Here is a 16,329-nt window from a genome sequence, read left to right on the forward strand (position 1 = left end):
TGATTTTTCTGCGGCACTGCTTCTGTTGCCGTCGTTGCTTTGGGGCTGTATTAATGTTGATGACAGAACTGATTAGGCGGTGGTCCGTCCAGCAGTCGTCGGCTCCTGTAATACCGCCGGTGATGCACATGTTCTTGCGATCTCTTGCTGCGACGATGACATGGTCGAGCAGGTGCCAGTGCTTGGAGCGAGGGTGTTGCCATGATGCCTTGTACTTGTCCTACTAGCGGAACAAGGTGTTGGTGATGACAAGGTCATGTTCTTGGCATTTTGTCAGGAGCAGGATGCCGCTGGAGTTGGTTTTCCCTACCCCCTCTCTGCCAATCACGCCTCCCGCGAGGTCTGTGTCCTTACCGACTCTGGCGTTGAAGTTGAGGAGGAGGATCAGTTTGTCGTCCGTAGGGACGCAGGACAGGAATTGTTCGAGGCTGGAGTAAATTCCCTCTGGCTTCATCTGTTGCGTCGAGTGTTGGGGCGTACGCAATGATAACTGTATCGCACTGGTTCCGGTCTACAGTGAGCCGGAGAGTCATGAGACGTTCGGTAATCCCACAGGGAAAGTCTCTGAGGCGGTCGACCAGCTCATTCTTGATGGCGAAACCGACTTCGTGGAGGCGACTTTCTTCTGGTTTGCCTTTCCAGAAGAAGGTGTAACCACCACCTTGTTCTTTGAGCTGGCCTTCCCCCTACCCACCGGGTCTTGCTTAAGGCGATGATGTCGACATCGATAACACATAATAATAACAACAACAGCAGAAAAAAAAGGTTGCACCCATCTCTCCTCCACCTTATTCTAAGACCGCCCATCGTGCCTGGTCTTGGTGACTTCACCCCTGCCCGCAGGCAGTGGTGCAGCGTTTCTCAGGTTGGTACCAAGCTTATCCTTTCGAACATGTATGGTAATGTGCACTTCTTGATGGTGCGGGGGAGGGAGGGCAGGCGGTAATGTGGAAGGCCTGGCTTGGGCCTCTTCAGAGGCTGGTCTGGGGATTGGAATGGGAGTGGCAGTTGATTCTGTCAATGGACGCGAGGTCTGGGCATGTTCCCTTATTGCAGCAGCTAACTCCGACATTCCCTCCCTCATGTGCGCTGACAGTGTCTCAACTACCTGCAACATTCCCTCCCTAATGTGCCCGGATAGTGTTCCCATTTCTCGTGAGAGTGTTGTTACTTCTCCCGACAGTCCCGATACCTCATCACCCACCCCACAGATAGTGATCGTGTTAGATCAATGCTAGCCGCACTCATGGCCATCATCTGAACCACATCTGTTAGATCCTGCACCTTAGGAGAGCGCTGTCCCAACACTCATACCACTCAGGAAAGGCCCTGGCATCTCAATGAATGTGCGGCACCTGAACCACCTCCAGAGTGAATACAACAGTGTGGGCTTCATCCTCCCCCTCCCCCTCACCCTCACCCCCATGCTCTTGGTCTGGCAGGTGGGATTGGAAGATGTTCTCCTCTTCAGGCTTGTCCGCCTCAGAATCATTTTCTGCATCGCCTTCAGCCTCGTCAGGGTTGGCCTCAAGTCCTGCAAAATATACATAGAAACATAGAAAATAGGTGCAGGAGTAGGCCATTCGGCCCTTCTAGCCTGCGCCGCCATTCAATGAGTTCATGGCTGAACATTCAACTTCAGTACCCCATTCCTGCAGAACAGACAAATAGTTAACAGCAGAGGGTAGGGGACAGGGTGGCATGAGTAAACACACACAACGCAGGCAGAAGGCTGATTTGAAGGACCACGATGAATGATAGCACAATCCATCAACCGAAGCGTAGCTGATGGAGACATCCCCATGACCCGAAGCATGGCTAGCCCGTGCAGTAATTAACATTTAGCAAAACCAGACTGTGGAATTTTCAGGACTTACCCTCTCTCTCAAGTGTGGGCCCAGCTTGTGCAGTGGTGGTTACTTTTCTCCAGGCAGGACCCATCAAAGCAGCGACTTTGTCTTCCAAGGGTGTCAGTGAGTGCAGATTTGCTGGGCCTCCTCCTGTTCGAGTTCTTTCCCTTTTGTTGTTTGCCATCTTTTTCTGCAAAGATGAAAATACAACTTTTTAGAGAGGGTGTCTTTCTGCTGGGTGGGACATATACAGATAATCACATTTACAGTTGCAATTCCATTGAATAAATGAAAATAGTACTTACACTAACTACTTGACCAAGGTCCTGCCGTCACTTTTTTCACTGGCTTGCCTCGGGGTGGTCACCATTGCACAGTAATCTTCTGCAAATTGGTTCCAGTGTTTCTTCTTTTCTTTTGGTGAAACTTTTATGTGACCTCTGCTGGTGTTCAGCTCGTGCCATCTGGCCTCAATTACAGTAACCAGGGCCTCCACTTCATCCTGTTAGAAATTCTTGGTCCTTGAGCCGCGTTGCATAATTTATTGCAGCTCAGATTTTTCCAATGAGAATTAAAGTTCTCACACACAACTGGCTCTTCAAAAATGGCCGAATGCAGACCTGGAGCTGCACTCACTGGGCATCCGTGCCCATAGCAGTCACGTCAAAAACTGTCTTTTTTGTTTTGGCGCAGACATTAGGCTCCACCGCCCCGAAGCTAAAGGACAGGCTGCGCGGCGCCAATTTCAGGGAAATTGCTAGTTATTTTTTTGGAGCCGTCGAGGCCAAAAATAACAGGTGTAACTCTTGCAATACGCCAAAAAATGGCACTGGGGAAAATTGAGCCCAAGGTACCCACCATATTGGTTGCAGTCAATCCTGATTATTCGAAAGACCAGAGATAAATTAACCTCTACAAATTGGCGAGTTAATCTCAACAAATTGGCAACCTGCAGCGGGACTGCAAAAGCGTTATTGTTGACAAAACGAGTTAGAGACAGACTCGGCCTATAAACTTCGTTAAACGGTACCAGGCAGGACAATCGGGTTGGAAAACCTCGTAAGGGGGTGCAATTCATCACCAAAAACAAAAACAAAATGGTAGATGTGTATTAGAAAGACAAAGTCACAAACAGTCTCTCTGGTAAGTTGGGGATCCTGGGGGCTCAAGGAGTGATCAGAATAGTACAGAGTGATAAGAGTTATTCTGAGTCTTGGGGCGATCTAGGTCCTTGCAAAGAAAATTAAACTTAAAGAAACCGGATATAAAATGGTTTATGCAATCCACCTCTGCGCCAGAGAGAGACGAACAGATGAGAGAAGAGACGTATAAAGAGCAGGAGGGAGAGTGGGAGATAGAGGGGGAAAAAGATTTAAGCTGCAGGCTAACCCATCTGAAAACACAGCAAAGGAAGGGGGAAAAAAATCAGGGAATTGGGGAGCTCGGAAAAGCTACTGAGACTACAGTTTAAAAGGTGGAAAAATAAACTTTAAAGTTGAAACCAACACTGGCTGTATATATCAATTGATAAACACACTATATTCATTGTATTTGGAAGATTCTAGTCCCTTCTGGCTATAAACACATTGATACATTTTTTAAATCTCTGGTCTTTTGAATAATCAGAATCGACTGTAACCAATATGATGGGTGTATTGTGATATTGCATAATTAAAAATATTTTATTCTGATAATTGGAAATGAAAAAAAAAATGAGGAAATAGTCATAAAATGTGTTTTTCCCCCCCTCAGAATAATAGTGTTCCCTCCTCCACCAACTAAAGGAGGACTTACTGTTACTACTGAAGACCTAGACTGTCTGGAAGCGGGAGAGTTTCTCAATGATGTCATCATTGATTTCTATTTAAAGTAAGTGTTCAGGCCTTTTTTTTTTGCATTCTCAAGATAGTATTATTCTCTAAGTACACCATACTTTACTGGAAGTGAAACAGCCGGTGGTAATTTTGAGAGAAGAAAGGGTCAGCAATTTATAACAATTGTTCTTGTTTGGAAATTCTTAACAAATATTAACATTACATTCAGAAATTGCACCAAACATTAAGACTAAATACCGGGTTTTTTTCTGTGTCGAGGGCTTGTTTTTAATCTTTTCGCCTTCCAGTGTATTTTTCACCCTCTTTGGAAGGTATTTTAAATTCTCAAGATTGACATAATTTTATGATTTGACAAAGTTGAATTGGTAAATTCTTCACCATGACAGTTCAAATATTAAGGGAACGCAAGTTAAAAATGAGCAATTTTGAGTAGGAACAGAAGTCAGACAGGACATCTTCATCCAAAGGTTAATTTGCTTGTGAAATTAGTTACCAGGTTGGACTTTGAGGAGGATATTATAAATGGACTTAAGAGGCAATCAAATGCACTTCTAGAGGAATTGAGAAAATATGGTAGTAAGGTGAAGAGAGAACGTTGACCAATATTTCTGTTTAAGAACGTGACTGACTTCACAGCTGGTGCAGGACTTGGCTGATTGCCTGTATCTTTGTCTCTGATTTTTTTTTAATCAGCCAGAGAGACCAGAATCTTCCAAATAAATATAATGTGTTTATCAATTGTAGAGTCAGGCTAATAAATTGCTTATTTTTTTACAGCTTCTGCAGAAACCACATCCAAGCTTGGTTTTTTAGTGTTTTAAACTATCATTCCCATGGCTTTTATTAAACTTGTGTATGAGGCACTTTGTTTTAAAACACCAAATTTAAAAATAACTGTTATTTCTAGTTCTTTTCTATGGATAAAAAGATAATTCACCCCTCTCTGTCCTCTGGCCCCCCCCACCCACTAAACAAAACCCCAGGACATTTTGAGAGGAAGAATTAGGAGAGGCAATTTTAAAGGGAGGTGCAGGAATAGAGATCTGGGGGTGTAGGTACACAAGTCTTTGAAGGTGGCAGGGCAAGTTGAGATGGCTGTTAAAATAGCATACGGGATCCTTGACTTTATAAATAGAGGCGTAGAGTACAAAAGCAAGGAAGTTATGCTAAACTTTTATAAAAGACTGGTTATGCCCCAGCTGGTGGATTGTGGCCAATTCTGGGCACACACATTAGGAAGGATGTCACGCTCTGAGAGAGGATGAAGTGGAGATTTACTAGAATGGTACAAGGGATGAAAGACTTCAGTTACGTGGAGAGAATGGGAAACTGGGGTTGTTCTCTTTAGAGCAGAGAGGGTTAAAGGAGATTTGATAGGGGTGTTCAAAATCGTGGAGAGTTTTGATCAAGTAAATAAGGAGAAACTGTTTCCAGTGACAAATGGGCCATTAACCAGAGGACACAGATTTAGGTCATTGGCAAAAGAACCAGAGGCGAAATTAGGAAAATATTTTTACACAGCTAGTTGTTGTGATCTGGAATGCACTGCCTGAAATGGTGGACGAAGCAGATTCAATAATAATTTTCAAAAGGAATTCGACAAAAACTTGAAGAGGAAAAATTTGCAGGGCTATGGGGAAAGAACAGGGGAGTGGAACTAATTCAATAGCTTCTTCACTGGCACGATAAGCCGAATGGCCACCTCCTGTATCATTCTATGATGAGAATTGTTTTGACCTATATTACTCTTGAATCTGGAAGGGAAAGTATTCTGTACTGTACTTGCAAAGAAATTGGCATTATGAATTGTTTATATTGATGCTTAATGCAGAAAAATCAGATTCCAGTCTTCCTTTAGTGTGTTGACCATTCCTCAGTTATGTGGAAATGTATTTAAGTTGAAGTAAGAACTTGTTTGTTGTGTGAATTGATCTCATGTATCCCACAATCATATTAAATTTACTTTGACATTTTTCTACCCGTTTGGAGGCTTAATTGATGACCATCTCCAGCTATTTTGAAACGGGGTTCTCCACTTGAGGTTACAGACAATATGGCAGAGATTGGAAGTCAATGTAGTGATGAGATACAGTATCGCTCCAGTATTGGTTGTAGTTGTGGTGCACAGTGCATGTAAAAGAGAAAGTGGTTATATAATTCAGGGGCATTATTAGTTCCAATAAAAATTTCTTAGTGTGCTTAAAAGTGAGAGAATTTGTTAAAAATATGATGCAGAGGTGAGACTAATTTAATAATTAGGGCATAAATGCAATGTAACCAAAGAAGAGCAGGTCCTTGTTCCTTCAAAAAGGTGTGTTGTAGGAGGAGGAATTTCAACAGTTAGGGAATAGAGAAAGAAGAGTTTTAGACGGTAGAACAGCTTTCCATTGCCAGATTGACATCTTGGAAGCAAAATCTAACGGGAAGGATGTATTAAGAAAATTGAAGAACTGGGGGCTGAAATTGCCCTTTGCCTGAAACGGGACGCACCTGCTGATTTCGAAGGGTTCCGTCCGCTCCAATGCATGGGGCGGACAATCCGGAGAAATGTAGGTCTTGGTGGATTTTTTGGAGGGGGGTGGAGGCGGGCGGCGGAAGTGGTGGAAATGAGGTCAGGTGGGAGTGGCCGACGCTCCAAGTCATCAGTGCTGGCGTGTCACAACGTCCATCCCCTTCAGTTAAAAGGGATGGCTGTTGTGAATGCTGCAGCCACTTTAGTGGCAAACACTGGGCCACCAGGGAGGGTTTCGGCCGGGCAGCCAAGAGGGGCCGCCAGGCTGCCTGTTGGCGACCCGGCCAAACCCACGGCCATAATTGTCGGCTCGACCTGGCAGCGCCATCTCCTCTTTAAGGGCGGCCAAGCTACCCAGCTCAGAAAGAGTATTGACCACAAAACCTGTTAGTGGCACCGACCGACGTCGGAGCCACTCCTGCGGGGCAATCTTCGAAAGGAGCAATTTCTCATGGGGTAATTTCGGAAAGGGGTCGGTGCATGCATGATGTGGCGGGAAAACAGGCAGGGCGGTCCCCTACACCACTCCCAAACTGAAGGAGGGCAATATTCAAAATGGCGGCAACTCGGCGGCCAGTCCGCACCGACTGAAAGCGGCGGCCACAGGCCTTATAAAAAGAGGCAATTTCAGCCCTCTGGTCTCTTGGAAAGGTTCAAAATTTAGTTGCGAGTTTGGTCTTATTCTTTCCTTTTGTGGTCATTGAGGTAACATTGCCATGGGTAGAAAAAATTGAGCAGAAGGTTAGCAGTTTTTTAAAGAAGTGGCATTTGCAACAAAAAATTCAAGTCCCTTTGGACTGTATTCAAAGGTTCAAAGCTGACTCCATATTGGTAACAGTTATGATTTTTATTGAAGCACAAGGTTGACTTAATATATTACAGTATTTGAGAAGCAGTTTACAAAGTACAATTGAGATTTGTATTATCTGTTCTTTGGATAGTTGGCAAGTCCTATTCCTCGTTCCTTCTACTCGCATACGCATTTGCACCTCTCCGGATTCGTGTCCATCCTGGCACTTCTACACTGAGAATGTATCAAACCCACTGGGATCATAGAATGGTTACAGTACGGAAGGCGGCCATTCGGCCTGTCGAGCCTGTGCTGGGTCTCTACAAGAGCATGTCGGCAAGTCCCACTCCCCCATAGCCCTGCACATGTTTTCCCTTCAGGTACTTATCCAACTTTATCGCCTTTGGATCTTCTACCAATCACCTTTTAATCTGTGTCCTCTGGTTCTCGACCCTTCTGCCAATGGGAACAGTTTGTCTCTATCTGTTCTGTCCAGAACCCTCATGATTTTGAACACCTCTATCAAATCTCCAGTCAGTCTTCTCTGCTCTAAGGAAAACATCCCCAGCTTCTCCAGTCTATCCAGATAACTGAAGTCTCTCATCCCTGGAATCATTCTCTTAAATCTTTTCTGCACCCTCTCTAAGGCCTTCACATCCTTCCTAAAGTGCGGTGCCTAGAATTGGACACAATACTCCAGTTGAAGCCCATGATCCCGTAAGCTTTTTAACTGCTTTCTCAACCTTCAATGATTTGTGCATGTATACCTCTAGGTCTCTATTTTATGCATCCCCTTTAGATTGTACCCTTTGGTTTATATTTTCTCTCCTCATTCTTTCTACCAAAATGTATCACTTCACATTTTTCTGCTTTAAATTTCATCTGCCACATGTCCACCAAAAACCAGAACTGCAGAGAAATCCATCCAATCATAGGTACAACAAGTTCTGTGTCCAGGTACAGACATTGGGCCTCCCTTATCTGCTTTTTAGCCTCGACACAAGCTTTTTCTGTGCTTTTTTTCCTTGTTTCTGTGGTGACGAGACAACCAAGCACCTTGAGGACAATGAGTTCTAACTGTAATTAAAGTTCAGATTTTAACATGCTTTTCCCTAATTCGATCAGGAAAAATAAGATTAAATTAATAAAGCTATAAACAAGCAATCTTAATATTAAATGACAATCTAACAAAACTTATTGCTGTAAATTAGTAAAAGTGAATTATATCTAATATTATCATTTTGCGCATTTCCACAGACATAAGTCTGTAGACAGCTGAGTCTCCCTTGTTCTTTCCATCACTCGTCCAGCAATAATAAGTTTCTTTTTGTAACAACAAGGCCATTTGTGACGTTGCGCTTGCTCTGAAGTCAGCGGAAAGTCCAAGGCAGTATGTTTTTGCAGAACATTAGCTTTTAGAGAAAAGCTTAAGGTCCTTTAACTCTTGCAATGCCTAATCCCTCAAAATACCCTCAAAAGCCCATATTTTAGTATTGGTAAGGTGCAGCTGCAATATATGTGCAAGAAATTTCACATTTATATGGAATGAAGTCCATGTATTATGACATGGCAGGAAATTGAAGCTGCAGGAAGAGTAGAGTTAAGGTCAGTGCACAAGGAGAATATGGGAATGGTAGTTCAAGTGCATGTTGATCTTGGTACAAGAGATGCCCTGAATTTCTGGTCTACAGGGAATGATTCTAGAAAGTATAAATTGGTGGTAGCAGAAGTGAGAGAAGAGACAGTAAAGCTGGTGAGAGTGGTTTAGATGGATCTGCAAAGTGACTGGATGAATTGGAATGAAGTATGAGATGTGGAGCTGCCACAAATTGACCCACAGACATCTGAGATAAGCTGACTCAAGTTTCTGCGGCTTATAATGTAAAAAGCAAAATACTGCAGATGCTGGAAATCTGAAATAAAAACAGAAAATGCTGGAGAAACTTATTTGGTCAGGTAACACATAGGGTTGGTGACCTTTCCTCAGAACGGCCATGGTGTGATTTGCTCATGGTGGGAAGAAGGTTGGTGAGATTATCCATCAGTGAGAGTGCTAATTTCCTAACTCTGTCTGACTGACCCCAGATTTTGCAGGTGTCTTTTTTTAAGAAAGGTCTAGCTCCAGTATTGTGTTTTAGTTAAAGCTGACTGTGCCCACCCCCTCCTGCGAGTGGAATCCACCAGCCTAACTTGGTAATAACCCCTACTGAGTTCAAATAATATAGGGTTGTTGTTCATCATAGGCAGTCCCTCAAAATCGAGGAAGACTTGCTTCCACTCTAAAAGTGACTTCTCAGGTGACTGAACAGTCCAATATGGGAATTACAGTCTCTGTCACAGGTGGGACAGACAGTCGTTGAAGGAAAGTGTGGGTGGGGAGCCTGGTTTGCCACACGCTCCTTCCGCTGCCTGTGCTTGTTTTCTGCATGCTCTCGGCGACGATACTCGAGGTGCTCAGCGCCCTCCCTGATGCTCTTCCTCCACTTAAGGCGGTCTTTGGCCAGGGACTCCCAAGTGCCGGTGGGGATGTTGCACTATATCAAGGAGCCTTTGAGGGTGTCCTTGAAACGTTTCCTCTGCCCACCTGGGGATCGCCTGCCGTGTAGGAGTTTCGAGTAGTGCGCTTGCTTTGGGAGTCTTGTGTCGGGCATGTGGACAATGTGGCCCACCCAATGGAGCTGGTCGAGTGAGGTCAGTGCTTCGATGCTGAGGATGTTGGCCTGATCAAGAACGCTGACGTTGGTGTGTCTGTCCTCCCAAGGGTTTTGCAGGATCTTGCGGGTTGTTACAGTAGCATTGAATATCTTTCTTCAGGACACTGATTCAGACTAATCTGAAAACTAATTTGTATCTGCCAGCCCTGATGTCCTGTGAATTTTATTCCTTGAAAGCTATCTTTAGCTCAATAGTAGCATTTTTAACATCTATTGCACGAGTATCCGACTGGCAGCAAGGCTAACAATCCTAAAACATGACATCCCAAATACAATAATGCAACATATTGTGACAATTTGGCAATTTTATTGGCACTGCTGAATTTTCATGAGATTCTACTACATTGTATAGGTACCTATATGTAAAAGTAAAGTATCTATGCTATGAAAGATTGTTGAAAAATGGGAAATAGTGCAGCTGGAGACAATTTAGAAATGATAATGGGGCTGTCCTGTGACCACTGTAAGCCCATGCAGGCTTCAATATACATCATAATGGCCAGTCTAGTAATCCTACCTGTCTCATGCAAATTATTAGTTTTCATTCTATTGTAATTTTCATTTATTTCTGATATTTTTGAATTAGTGTGTGATGAACAAGCTAGAGTCTACAGTCTGGTTCAAAAGCTCATTTTCCTGAGATTATCTTTGCAATTGTTCTATCCTTGACATGAAAAGTTAAGAGTTAATCACCCCTCTTTGTTGATTTACCTATTTCCATGCCGCCAAACTGTGACTTGGGCTGCACTTGTACATGACGGGAGGGTTAATGTAATAGTAAGCTTTGATGGGCCAAATGGTCTTTTCTGATTCCTAACTTTTCTTATGCTCTTATTTGTTGTGTGTAGGGCCTGGGTGAGTTGGGGGGAGTTGGAAAAGAGCCTTTTGAAGTATGCTATATCAAATTCTGCCAAAACACCTTTTCATGTTTATGCATAAAATAATTTCCAGTTACATAATTGAGCAATTGCTATTTTGTAGGTGAGCCATAATGATGCTCTACAATGTGGATAACAGCCACACGATCAGTGCATCTTTCAGATGGAATTGAAGCACATCAGTGTAGCAATGCTGGAAACTTTGCATATATGTGGTGCTGCCCATAGCAAGTCTGAATATGTGCTGCTTATAAGGACTCCAGAGCCCCTTAAAGATTTGTTCCTCCTCTTCCTCATCTACATGCTGCTGCTTGGTGATTTCATCCGCAGACTCTCCACAGCACAATGTCGTATAAGTAACATCAAAATAGAATACAATATTACCAACGTAACTACATATTTTTAATTTATGTATATTTCTAGATTCACAAACTTAAAATTAGTCACTAATTACAATTACATGAGTGTGTGTAATATATATGCACATCATTCAACTTAGCATGACCAAAGTCACAGGAAATCCATTAGTGTTTTAAGAGAATTAGGAATAATGTTGTCAGCTTTGGCTGCCTCTTCACATTGAGGGAACAAAATTTACACATCAGTTAGTTGTGAAAGTAATATTTTTGCATTATTACCATAAGACTTCTGTAAGGACTGCTCTGCACAACAATCAAGCTTTTTTTCAGCCCAAAATGGGTGACTCTGCTAATCTCAGGAAATTATACCACCTCATCCTGAAAATAATGTATTCTGTGATTAATTATTACACTGATTACAATAATTGTGTGGCCCTCTTTTCTTTTGCCTAATGTAAGCCAGGAATTAATTTATTGCTTTTAAATGCATTGAAGGTGGCAGGGCAGGTTGAGAAAGCAGTTAACAAAGCATATGGGATCCTGGGCTTTATAAATCGAGGCATAGAGTACAAAAGCAAGGGAGTTATGATGAACCTTTATAAAACACTGGTTCAGCTACAACTGGGCACCGTACTTGAGGAAGAATGTGAAGGCCTTGGAGATGGTGCAGAAAAGATTTATAAGAATGGTTCCAGGGATGAGGGACTTCAGTTACGTGGATAGACTGGAGAAGCTGGGGTTGTTCTCCTTGGAGCAGAGAAGATTTGATTGAAGAGTTCAAAATCATGATCAGTCTAAACAATAGATTGGTGGAAGGGTTGAGAACCAGAGGACACAGATTTAAAATGATTGGCAGAAGATCCAAAGACAACATGAGGAAAAACTTTTTTACACGGCGAGTGATTACGATCTGGAATGCTCTGCCTGAATGGGTGGTGGAGGCAGATTCAATCGTGGCTTTCAAAAGGGAATTAGCTAAGTACCTGAAGGAAAATAACTGCAGGGCTATGGGGAAAGGGCGGGGGATTGGGACGAGCCGAACTGCTCTTGCACAGAGCCGGCATGGGCTCGACAGGCCGAATGGTTTCCTACTGTGCTGTAACAATTCTATGATTCTATTTATAGTAAGTTGAATTGTACCAAAGCAAGATGCATTAGCAAAGTATTGAAGAAAGTTCTATGCAAAATTTAACTACATTAACTGGTGCTGTGTTTATTTTATCTAAGGTACCTGTTGCTAGAGAAAGCACCCAAAGAACTTGCTGAGCGTACTCACATTTTTAGTAGCTTCTTTTATCGCCGACTGACCCGGAAGGATAATGCTGGATCAGAAGAGGCAACTAATCTCTCGTAAGCAGTGTTTTACATGTCACATGGCTCATTTTTCTGGTTCTTATCAAACCGATCACACTTTGGGGCCAAGTTTCGGCCTGAGTTGCTCCTGTTTTTTTGGAGCAACTGGTTTAGAATGGAGTATCTTAGAAATTGCAATTCTCGGCATTTAGTTTGCTCCAGTTCTAGTCAGTTAGAACAGTTTCACTTTGGAACAGATTTTTTTTTTCAAAAGGGGGCGTGTCCGGCCACTTACGCCCGTTTTGAAAGTTTAGGCAGTGAAAACATACTCCAAACTAACTTAGAATGGAGTAAGTGTAGATTTTTGTACGCTCAGAAAAACCTTGTCTACACTTAGAAAATCATGCGTAGATTACAAATCAGGCGTAGGGAATGAGGGGAGTTTAAAGGGAAGTTTACAAACATTAAACACTTCAGTTTTACAAATAAAGAGCCATCATCAATAATAAATGATAAATATATCAATAAATCAACCAATAAATCAATCAAAATTAATAAAAAATAAAAAATCAATAAATAGAACATTTTCTACTTACCGACTGCAGCATCAGGAGTCCTCCAACAGCATGCTGGGATGCCCCCCGCCCCCCCAGTGTGTCTCTGTCAGTGTCTCTATCTCTCTGTCTGTCCGTGTGTATCTCTCACTTTCTGTCTGTCAGTGTCTGTCTTTCTGACAGCGAGGGGAGGAGGGGGGTGGAGGAGGAGGAGAGGAGAGGGGGAGGGGTGGGGGAGGAGGGGAGGGGAGGGGAGGGAGGGGAAGAAGGAGGGAGGGAGAGGCGGGAGAAAGGAGAGGGAGGCTGAACGGGCCCAAGACTTCATCCCAGCACCGGATTTACAGGTAGGTGGCGTGGGGTCTGGGGGGGTGGTGGGCGGGAAGCGGAGCGGAGGTCGGGTCAGGGAGAAGCGGAGCGGAGGTCGGGTGGGGGGAGGGGGTTAGTCGGGGAGAAGCGGAGCGGAGGTCGGGTGTGAGGGGGAAGCGGAGGTTGGGTCGGGGAGAAACGAGGGGGAGTCGAGGAGAAGCGGAGTGGAGGTCAGGTGGGGGGGTGCGGAGCGGAGGTCGGGTCGGGGAGAAGCGGAGCGGAGGTCAGGTGTGGGGGGGGAGAAGCGGAGCGGAGGTCAGGTGGGGGGGGGGGAAGAAGCGGAGCGGAGGTCAGGTGGCGGGGGGGAGAAATGGAGCGGAGGTCGGGTGGGGGGGGAGCAGAGTGAAGGTCGGGTCGGGGGTGGGGGGAGAAGCGGAGGGTGGGGGAGGGAAACCGGAGTGAAGGGTGGGGGAGGGAAACCGGAGCGGAGGTCGGGGGGGGGGAAGCGGAGCGGAGGTCGGGGGGGGAGCAGGGGTGGGGGAAGCGGAGCGGAGGTTGGGGGATGGGGGGGGAGCAGAGCAGAGTCGGGGGGTGGTGGGGGGGGGGGGAGGGGAGAGTCGGGGAGAAGCGGAGCGGAGGTCGGGTGGCGGGGGGGAGCGAAGCGGAGGGGAGGTCAGGGGGTGGGGGGAACGGAGCGGAGGTCGGGTGGGGGGGGTGGGGGGAGCGGAGCGGAGGTCGGGTGGGGGGGGCGGCGGGAGTCGGGGAGAAGCGGAGCGGAGGTCGGGTGGTGGGGGGGAGCGGAGCGGAGGTCGGGTGGTGGGGGGGAGCGGAGCGGAGGTCGGGTGGTGGGGGGGAGCGGAGCGGAGCGGAGGTCGGGTCGGGGGGGAAGCGGAGGGTGGGGGGGGGGGAGGGAAACCGGAGCGGAGGTCGGGGGGGTGGTGGGGCGGAAGTCGGGGAATGGTGGGGGGAGCGGAGCAGAGGTCGGGGGGTGGTGGGGGGGGGGAGCAGAGGTCGGGGGGGACTCGTGCACATTTGAGGGAGAGAAATTGAAGGTTTGATTTACTGTGAGTAAATATTAGTTTTAAGGCTTAGCTTGAACAGTGCTGACTTTATTTTGGAAGTTCAAGAAGACAACCTATTCATTGGTCAAGAATCTTTTTCAGTGTACTTTATAGATCAGAACACCTCTGTCCAGTTCCTCGGAACACCAATAGGTAACACTGATGTCCTCGGCCAATAACTGTCTAGTTGTGTGACACTGCATTAACTGAGTGCTTGCAAAGACTGTTAAAATGCACTGTTTAAGACTTGTAAATATTTCCAGTTGCTAATTATTTGGCAGCTCTGCCTCTAAAAGTTATATTTGATTGTATGTTCATTTTGAGGAGAAGTACCAATTTCATTCAAAATTGAGGGTCTATGGCTTATTATGCTAAAGCGAACATGCTGATTTTTACAATGCCCACTATTAGAATCCTTTCAGACCTCCAGTATTGCTATTTTTGTTTTTTTAACTGTTAACTGGGATTATTTAAAGAAAATGAAAACAATTGAATCACAATTCTGTTGCAGTTTTTGTTTATTTGCAGAACCCTGAACTGCATACTCATAATTTACCAACTCCTCAGACTAAAAGTACATATTGTGTTGCCTTTGTAGAGTGCAGCACAAGAGACATCAACGTGTGAAAACATGGACTCGTCATGTGGATATCTTTACAAAAGATTTCATATTTGTACCTGTTAATGAAGAGTAAGTATGCTTTGTATCGTCTACTGGAGATGTTTCTACTGAGAGAAACACTTTTGTGGCTTAAATCAGTCGAACACTGAACCTGGCTAAAAGGATGAGAGCAAGCTACGACATTATTGCTAACTGACAGATTCTACAATCTTGCGGGATTCTTGCAGGAGCTGTCTAAAGTAAGGTAGTTGAAATTATTAACGCTAAAAGCAATTTATTAAGACGAGCCACATTCGTAGTCATCTATTTTATATGGGCTGCTCACAGGCAATCTATTATTATGAGAAGCAGTGGTAAACATTTGCAGTGCTGCAACACACTCTCATCACTTGGTGACGGATCTATTCTTGGGCTCTTTGACCAAGTGAAGGCCGAGGGGAGTTCTATAATATGAACTGTTGGTAACCTTGGACTCGGGAAAAATTGGTAAAATCCATGCCTGTTAACTTATTACATGACATATTTTGCTTGCAGGTCACATTGGTACCTTGCTGTTATTTGTTTTCCTGGGTTAGACAAAATAGTTTACGAATCTGATCTAACCAGTGAAACAAAGGCAAGTAAATTACTTTCAAATCCATCTTCCACACTATCACCTAATAATGAAAAAACGAATGAAGAACAAGTGTCATCACCAGATGAATCTGATGGGAATACCTTTCAGAGTGCACTGTCACCGGATTCAGCAAGTAAGCACTCCGCCTTTTACTTGGATCTATAGATATATATAAGCATCATTTTAATTATTTCTTGATAACTTTTTAGCAATAGGCTGTATAGCAATCTTACTATGACAAAATTGTAGGTTTAACAGGAGATCTCCTAAGATGAATCCTGCAGCTCTCTTAAAGAGATCATGTAGTGTGAGAACATAAGAACATAAGAATTAGGAACAGAAGTAGGCCATCTAGCCCCTCGAGCCTGCTCCGCCATTCAACAAGATTATGGCTGATCTGGCCGTGGACTCAGCTCCACTTACCCGCCCGCTCCCCATAGCCCTTAATTCCCTTATTGGTTAAAAATCTATCTATCTGTGAGATTAGAAGTACCAAGAAAAAAAAGAGACTCGCTGGCTGAGATCAAAACGCAGTAAACATATTTTACCAAAGCCTCAGAACTTCTAATTTTATCAAAGAAATCAAACTTAAACAATGTAAAAATTGTTCAAATGCAATTTTTAAAAACCTGAGTGCTTCATCTTTCCAATACTTCAGCATTTAAAATGTCAAAAAATGATGGTTAGGTATACAACTACCCTGTTTGCTACCTCAATTATAGAAGGCAGCCCACCACCACCACTTCAGGGTAACTAGGGATGGGTAATAAATGCCAGCCATGTCAGTAATGTCCACATCCCAAGAATGAATAATTTCAAAAAAATTAAATACTGCACCTTTTGTATTTCCTCTCTAATTCACTTTCTGTTGCCAATACCACCTAATTCCAGACGTTGTCTGGCAGCTTCCTCCATTTGAAAGGCAGGCAATCTTAAGCA

General features: G+C 44.3%; 1 protein-coding gene across 5 annotated transcripts in view; it reads left to right on the plus strand.

Annotated features, from left to right (window-relative positions):
• Nucleotides 1-16,329, plus strand: part of LOC139276145 (sentrin-specific protease 7) — a 142,324-nt gene that overhangs the window by 110,000 nt on the left and 15,995 nt on the right. For all 5 annotated transcript variants that reach the window (XM_070893672.1, XM_070893674.1, XM_070893675.1 and 2 more), the window contains 4 exons: nt 3,603-3,719; nt 12,166-12,288; nt 14,751-14,843; nt 15,309-15,523. In XM_070893672.1, the coding sequence (XP_070749773.1) occupies nt 3,603-3,719; nt 12,166-12,288; nt 14,751-14,843; nt 15,309-15,523 (548 nt within the window). The remainder of the gene's footprint in view (nt 1-3,602; nt 3,720-12,165; nt 12,289-14,750; nt 14,844-15,308; nt 15,524-16,329) is intronic.

The sequence above is a fragment of the Pristiophorus japonicus genome, chromosome 11, assembly GCF_044704955.1.
Source record: "Pristiophorus japonicus isolate sPriJap1 chromosome 11, sPriJap1.hap1, whole genome shotgun sequence".
Taxonomy (NCBI): domain Eukaryota; kingdom Metazoa; phylum Chordata; class Chondrichthyes; family Pristiophoridae; genus Pristiophorus; species Pristiophorus japonicus.